General features: G+C 33.7%; 2 protein-coding genes across 2 annotated transcripts; one reads left to right on the top strand and one right to left on the bottom strand.

The window, feature by feature from the left end:
- The first annotated feature begins 2,481 nt into the window (after positions 1–2,481).
- LOC114726420 (uncharacterized) lies at positions 2,482–3,065 on the top strand. The gene is made up of 2 exons (XM_028913015.1): positions 2,482–2,861; positions 2,935–3,065. The coding sequence occupies exons 1-2, from the start codon at positions 2,565–2,567 to the stop codon at positions 3,055–3,057; spliced, it is 420 nt and encodes a 139-aa protein (XP_028768848.1). The 5' UTR covers positions 2,482–2,564; the 3' UTR covers positions 3,058–3,065.
- A 1,809-nt stretch (positions 3,066–4,874) lies between these two features.
- On the bottom strand, positions 4,875–7,600 carry LOC114726147 (beta-amyrin synthase-like). Its single transcript, XM_028912716.1, has 8 exons — positions 7,538–7,600; positions 7,325–7,393; positions 7,008–7,127; positions 6,647–6,766; positions 6,289–6,357; positions 5,898–6,194; positions 5,436–5,516; positions 4,875–5,234 (listed from the first exon to the last, which is right to left on the bottom strand). The coding sequence occupies exons 1-8, from the start codon at positions 7,598–7,600 to the stop codon at positions 4,875–4,877; spliced, it is 1,179 nt and encodes a 392-aa protein (XP_028768549.1).
- Positions 7,601–8,374: the final 774 nt, after the last annotated feature.

Genomic DNA, 8,374 nt, shown 5'->3' with positions numbered 1-8,374 from the left:
TATTAATTTCAGTTTCTTAAAATATTAAATGCTTATATATACAATAGTATTCAGATTTATTTTTATATTTGAATTTTCCATTCTCTTAATTTTAATAACTTCTATTTTTATTATTATTTATTTTAAGTGACATATCCAGATTAAAAAAAATCTGAAAAATTATTAGGGAGAAAAAAAAAACAAAACCATAAAAAATTTTATGAGTATCATTAATCAATTTGATTTTCATATTATTTGGATTTCACCCTATGTCTACCTGAAAGATGATACGCAGCTAATTTTTTGGTGGAATTTAAAAAGCTGGAAAAAGTTTAAAAAGAAAAAAGAAAATGAGTGAAAATCAAAAGTGTAGTGTTTTGACTTCTGAATGAGCTCGGCTGCTTGCTAGCCTACCATAATCACTTCTTCTTCTTCAACGCGACTGCTAAGGGTGAAGGTAAGGGCGGCTTCTTCCTGTGGAATCCTAGCCACCAACACGCCATTAGTCATCCAGATTGTTCATCATCGTCGTTGGCCAACATTCACATTCCCTTCATCCACACCAAAAGCCGTGACTTCTTCCTCCATCAAGCTTCGACGGCGACGGCATCCCTCATTATCACCATCGAGCTCAACTTCTTTCTCTAGTACTTCATCATTGCCATGCTGTCTTCAACAAAGATCTCTGCTCTTCTCCTTGATGTGGAGATTAATTAACCCCTGGGCCAGTTAAGAGAGTTTGAGGCATAGATTGAATGCGGCTAGGATTGAGGTACAAAGTCACGGGGTTTAGGCTCCAGGGGAATGCTTTTTAAGCTCGGGTCGCTATTCGTGCTTCGGTCTTCGGTAAGTTATGTATATGATTTTTGGTCCCCTAATCTTGCTTCTTCATTCAATCTGTAATAATTTCATATCTCTACTAATTTGAAATCTTATTTTCTTTTGCTATACTGGGTGGACGAGAGTTGAGGACAAGTTTTCTTGCTGGTTGTAGGGGTTTTCTCTACAGTAGCTACGAGATCTTTTCTTGCTTCAAGACCAGCTATTCTCTTCTTGTCACAACCTTTTGTTGAATGTAAGTTATACGATTTTTTATCCTATTTTGCTGAATACATTGGCTCTGTTTGCTGAATGTTGTGGTGTGCAGTTTTAGACCAGTAATTCTCTTCTTGTCACATATGTCGTGTTGAGTGTTGCTTAGTCTTGAGAAGGCTTTCCGTTATCTTAATGCCAATCTGATTCTATGCCCCACCCCCATGACTTTGTAGGATTAAAGTCAGAGCATCTTTGAGTTGAACATTCTATTTTGCTGCTGAATGAGTAATATTCTTCTTATCTTAGAGCATCTTTCTTCCCACTAACAGCGTGTCTTCGAGTTGAACATTATTTCAACTTTTCCCCTTAAATGCGTTCTCACACAAATGATTTCCTAATAATTTTAAGTTAATTCCTATTGTTTTAAATTGACTCTAAAAGATACACACACATACACACAAATTATTTTGGCTGTATTAGTCTGCAGTTAGCTAAAATCACAGATTTATACGACTCATTACTAGTATTTTTGCATCCCCATTATTATGCAATGAAAATAAAAAGAGAAGCTAGTGTCGTGCAGTAGCAGCTTGAGTGTGAAGCAGGAGGAGTGGAGACAAGAGAGAATGAGTAGAGAGTAATTATAGGTTTTTTGACATCTTCATCACTCATCCACGCTTCCTTATCTTCTCACATTGAAATCCATCCTTGTTGTTGTTTTTCTTTTTTGGCCAACAAATCCATCCTTGTTGTTACCGTTGTTTCAGCATACACCTTTTTGATTGCATTGACTTCTAATTGATTTACTTTTTATTGAGATTTATTTTGTGATGATTATTTACTATTAACTCAAAGTGCTTGAATATGTAGATGGCAGGTCGTGGTTCAAAGTGTGATAGAGCACACTTGAGCTCTTTATCTTCTCCACAATTATCTGACCAACTCAACAAATTCCCTGTTCAAACATCTTCTCTACCTATAGGTGAAGCATCTACTAGATCTCCAGCTATAAATGAAGAATGCAGCAGAACCTTGTCATCCCACAGATTATCTCCAGTTATGACTCAGTCATATAATAGACCTTCATTATCATCTTGAGCATCATCTCCTCAGATCCCATCTCCTAGGACTGAAAATTTGTATCACCCCACTCCTCCGACCCCTCCTACTTTTTCACCATCAAGTTATGATTCTTCAGATGGTCGAACATGGATATATCTTAAGAAGAAAACGTAAGTCACCATTAAGTTTATATTATTTCACATCTTCATTTATTATATTAATGCCATTCTAACAACATTTATAATGATATTTTGTATAAAATTGTTATTAGGTTTAATCCTGCTGTTGCTACTGTACGAAATATTCTTCCTGTTATTCAAGAGAAATTTGACCATCCATGTTCCAGCTGGAAAGCGACACCACTTGAATATAAGAAAATGTGGTTTGATGAATAGGCAGTAAATCTTATCTGTACTTGTATTTGTTTTATGTCTTCAAATTTTTCCTCTCAACATGTTTAATTTATATTTTTCTTTTGTTTCTCATTTATGCAGCAAAAATATAAATGGTTGCCACAATATGATCATGCTATTAAGAAAATTTGGAATGCAAAGTGTGCAAAAATTTTAAGAAATACAATGCCCACTGTTAGGCAAGACTTGTATAAAAAACAAGTTAGGGCTAAGAGGATTCCACGTCAAGTGATGACCGAGCTAGAGAGAATATGGGCATCAGAAGATTACAAGGCTAAGTGTGAGATTGTCAAGGCTAATCGAGCCTCAACTACAGGAGGCACTCAACACAAAGGTAGAAGTATTCCTAATACTGAGCATAAGAGGAGACTGGTAAGAATTTATCTTCAAATTAAATTGTTATTTGTTTAATGCATATATAATACATCTTGGTAAATAATTGCAGGCTTTGGAGTTAGAAAGAGACCCTTCTATGTTTGAATTGTTCAAGAGGACACATTTAAATGACAAAACTGGAAAATTTACAGACCAGCGAGCGGAATTAGCTCATGTGAGTATATGTTTCTAATATTTGACATATTATTGGATCATTTTTTCACATAAAACCAAAAAGTAGTTTCTTTCATATCAGATCCATTTATAAAATCCATATAGTATTACTTGCCTTTTAAAAGTCCCCTTGTTTTGGACTGTGACACTACAGGCCAATTTTCTATTTATTACGGTTTCATATATTAATAAAAGTTGAATATAGGCATATATTTTTCATGGAATGTGAGGTAATTTATTATATATATCCCTGCACCTCTTTGACGAGTTGTTTTTTCTTGAGAAAAGTATTTATGATTCTATGTATATAAGTCACTGAGTAGGTCATCTCTTAAAATTTTTTTTGAAAAAATATTATCCCTAGTATAAGTTGAACACATCGATCTCAATTGGAATATATATTCCCCGATCCACTACTGATCATTAGGCAATATTCTACCATGCGAGATAGACCATATAGGTTTATATTTATAGTTCTATACCTAAACCTCTCTAATAAGTATATTGCCAAAACTTGACTTCTTTAACCAGGTAAAAAAAAAAAGAATTGTTTTGCTTTGTGTATTGACTCTTGGATATTGTGTTGCAAAGGCACCGATATTGGGGGAGTGGTTGCATAGAAAAAGAGGAAATGCAAAAGTGGTACCTATATATTAACTATATATTAATGTCCAATAACGTCGTTAGCAGTGTATCAAACTCACGCAATGTATTTTTTATATATATAAATGCATATTCCATCTTTATATCAAATGTTTGGTGGATATAGCCTTAAAGAATAAGTTCTAAGCTTGAGAAAACCCAAGCTTTGAGTGAAGAGAGTCTTGAAGTTTGATACGGTGTTCTTTTTCCAATACTATTAAATAGTTCTTCTGGATTTTAAATATAGTCTTTAGGATTTTTTATTTTCAGTTATCTAAAAAATCATTTAATGAAGGTACAATATCTTTCCTTTGTTTCAAAACTTCCATGTTCTCTTCCCACTGTCCATTCATTTGGCCCTCACACCCAATTACTTATAGGAACTTCCTATACCCTGTTTTTTTTTTTTTGGATAGAATTGGTGAATATGTCATCATATGCTGGAAATTAATGAATTATGGTATCTTTTCTTATCCTTAGTGCAATTTTATTTTTGGACTTGACTTGATCTGGTTGTTGTTGGGATTAAGTTGAGAAGAATCTTGCCTTCCATAACATGCACTTATCATATACTCCTATTGTCCTTTTGTTTTATAGGATGAGTTCATGAGAAGAAAGGCAGAACTAAGTTATGAAAGAGGCTCTTCAAGCGTACAATCTAATCAGGAAGAATTTAACATATGGTTAGATGTTATAGGTGGCAAGAACAAGAAGGACCGCATCTATGGATTTGGGTCTGAGGCTGATGATGATATTTTTATCCAGAGGTCTTCTCCTTCCATTAACAGCACAAGTATGAATGCCAATATTGAAACTAAATTGCGCACGAGGATAACGGAGCTTGCATAGGAGAATCAGCAAATTAAACAGGAGCATCAAGAGATGAGAGAAAATTATAACAAAATCATGTATGCATTGGAAGGAATGGGAATTAGACTATCTAAGCCCTCTAACAGCAATATAAATTTAGGAAATGATAGTTGACAGTTGTTATTATTATTTCTAGCTTTTATTTCACACTTGACACTTGACATTTAAAGCATTTGGATGTGGGAAAGACTATATATATCTTTAATAGCATGTTTGATTTTTTGACAAATTCAATTATCTTTCATGCCCTCTTAAAAAACAATTGATCAAATTAAAATAGTATAAAATTAAAAAAAATTGACTGGAAGCAATTTTGCCACGGAATTAACCACAGAATATTCTATGGGCAAATTCGTGGCTGATTAGCCACTGTGGCTGATCAGCCACGGAATATTCCGTTCGAAATTTCGTGGCTAATTCCGTCACAAATTTTGTGACGGAGAAATTCTGTCGGTATTTTCTGATGGAAATTCCATTGGAAATTACTGACGGAATTTGAGATTCCGTCGCAAATTGATTTAATGACGAAAAATTTCTGACGGAATGCATTCCGTCAGTAATTCTTGTCTGTCGCAAATCCATCGGTAATTCTGTCAGTAATTTTGGCTTCCTTCGGTAATTCCGTGGGTAATTCCATCGGTAAATCAGTGTTTTTTTGTAGTGGGTGTTGGTTGGTCTCTTCATCTATTCAATGAAATGAAATATATCAGTTTAAATTTCAAATTTCACATATATATGCTTTTCAGTAAATTTTTGTTAGCCTTTCGATAAGGCTATATAATCAATAATCTTCCCTTTCAAATATACAAGCATTATCTTATTGAAAATCAAAGTGTTTTTGTTTTTGTTTTTGTTTTTGTTTTTGTTTTGCTTGGCTTAGCTTACTTGTCCAGAATGAATCAAGCCCATCATAGCCCACGCTGTTTGTACTACATGTGATCGGTTTCCTTCAAGTGGAATATATTCCTGAAACATCAAACATATAAAAGAGCATTTAAGTTAAACAAAAAAATCAAACTAATTAACGACCACATTATATTGTTTTTCAAGAAAACTCAGTGAAAAGTTAGACTTTGAAAATTTTATTGGTCAGACGAACCTGATATGCTTTTTTACACACAAAAAATACCATTACTTTGCAAGATTTTATGCATACAAAGTAACAGTACTTGAATTCACGTCCTTCTGACCAATAAAATTTTGAAACACAGACTTTTCACTAATTTTCCCTTTTATTCCTCTAGAATTGAAGGTGATGATGCAATATAATTAAACCTTTTTAGCGCATGAAAGATAGCTCTCTCCCCAGCCACCATCTTCATTTTGCATCGTACAAAGAAAATTCACAGCTTTGCGAACAGTATTAGAGTTTTGATGGGTCTTACCAGCAGCAGCAAGACCAGCAAGTGCAAACATTGTTCCATAAGTAAAGCAAATTCCCCAGAATCCCCACCACGAACCATCTTCTGTTTGTGTATCTTCAATGAATCTCACACCATTCTCAATGAAATTCTCAATCTCTTTTCTTCTTTGTGTCGGATAAAACTTTCCAAACAAAACTAGAGCCTGAACTGCTGATCCAGTACATTCCACAGTTTCATGCTCAACCATACTGTCCTCAAAAAACTCTACTGTGTTCATCGCCTAACAAGCAAAAATTCAATATTATTGAAGCTAAGGGCCAAGACAATGATTCAGATTACCTAACTAGTTCACTTAAAATGTGAGCAGAAGTTACTGTTCTCACTTCTAACCACTTTTGTCCCTTGATTGGTTCCCAAGCTGCCACACCACCATTATTTTTATTCTGAGAATAAATCAGATATATTCAAAATGTCTTTAGATTCTTATTTCAACACCAGCAAATTGAACTGCCTTCCATAATTAATTAATTCGAGTTCAAAAGTACACACTTGAAGTGACAATATTAGATTGACAGCGTCATATAATCTTTCAGGTTCTATCTTTTCGCCTACAATCTCTGGTGGTAACTTTGATAATAGAAGGCAACACTGAAGCAAACAATAATAGTAATCGACACCAAATGATGTGAGGTTGAAAATTCTGATGTTAAGTAATTAATTATAGTTAATCACCTTCAAACCTTCTGCTGAATCAGAAACCTGCAATGCTTGGTCTGCGACTGAGAAGGTCCATGTCCCTTTAGAAATGTGACGATACATGCTCTTAAAGTCACCAGAAGGATTGTCTTGAACCTGAACAGATCAGATTGTTATTTGTGATAAAAAAAAAAGAGAAAATTAATTCGTAAGTCTTTATAGTTTGACCTGAATTTTATGATTAAGTTCTTGCAACTTCCTCAATTATATAGTTCGTCATCAGTATATGCATGCAAATGGATTTCCATGCACAAACACGTGCATTTATAAATCCCCCCGTCTCTAGAGGATTATTGAGCCAATGATGGATAGGCTTCTTTGTTAAAATGAAGCGAACCTGAGATTGCTTCATAAAATAAAGTCCTCTTGCAAGCGTGGGAGCAATTTCCTCAATTAGATTAGTAGAAATCAAAGCTTGGATGGCAAAACTAGCGTCCCATGTCTGGCTACCAAGACTCTGTATGAACGTCAAGATCAAGGAAAAAAACCTTAATTAGGTCGAATTGTCTATGCAAATGTGTGTATACATGTCAAAACAAAGAAAACTTGCATTAATTCAGAGAGATTAGGGCATCCTAATTAATTGTCATTATTTATTTCTTAATTTCACCTGCATGGTCATTCCAACTTCCGAAACCCATAAAAAACAGGGACCCTAGCAATATGCTTTTTGAAGGCATCTCCTTTTGGATCTTCGGCCCAACAAGCAGCCATACAAAAAGCCTGTAGCAAGTGTAGAAGGGGCATTTCATAGATGTTAGAATTATATTATTCCTACCTATATATATATATATATATATATCAATTTATTAATTTCAATTCATTTGAATGTCTATTGAATTTATTGAATATCGATCGAAATGATACCTTCTCCACACATGAAGAGGTAATATATCGAGTAATCTCATTTTCGTAGCGTATATACTTCATTGTTAATTGAAGGCCCTTTTCTCTAACCCACTTGTTGAAGGTCTCAAAAGTTGTTATTAGGGTTTTTTTAATCATCATTTTTCTTTTTTGAGACTTTATTGTAATTCTCGTAAATAATACTCCTCCGGTCCTTAATATAGGACTTAATTATTGAGTTGGTTTTGGTCCTAGATATAAGATCTATTTCTCATATTTATCAATGTTCTTTAAACTACCTCTATGGATACTTCCTTAACCATAATCAAATAGAAGAGAGAGAATGGGTATTAAAGAGGACGGTTATGGTATTTTAGAAAAAACATGTCATATTTCTTATAATTAACTAACTTACTTAACTTTTTTAATTTAATCAGATTAGTTAAATAGGTATTATATTAAGGACCAGAAGAGTATTTATTATCATCTGGGTAGCAGTTGTAACTGAAATAATAATTGCAGTTGCACCATGCCGCCTTGCTGTTTCGACTATCAACCACTAAAACCTTCGCTCTTATGCCTGTAGGTGCCAGAATTTATATTCTCGGTCCAGTTTTATTTTTTTTCCTCGTGAATTGAAAAATCAGTTAGATTAATTAAAGATAATAAATATGTTAAAAATATATTTATTTTTCTAAATAATATATATTTAAAGAGAGGGTGAGTGAATGAGAAAGAGAATGAGAGAAAACGCAGATAAAAAAAATCATTGAAGAAACCATATGAAAAAGACACAACTGTGTGTAAAAATTTAAAAATATATCAAATGTTTGAACAGTTTCAAAGTATAACTTATAA

This window comes from Neltuma alba, unplaced genomic scaffold (genome assembly GCF_004799145.2).
Source record: "Neltuma alba isolate B1F8T4 unplaced genomic scaffold, ASM479914v2 tig00002420_pilon, whole genome shotgun sequence".
Lineage (NCBI taxonomy): Eukaryota > Viridiplantae > Streptophyta > Magnoliopsida > Fabales > Fabaceae > Neltuma > Neltuma alba.
The sequence above is the reverse complement of the archived record's forward strand: the minus strand, read 5'-3'. Positions and strand labels throughout refer to the sequence as shown.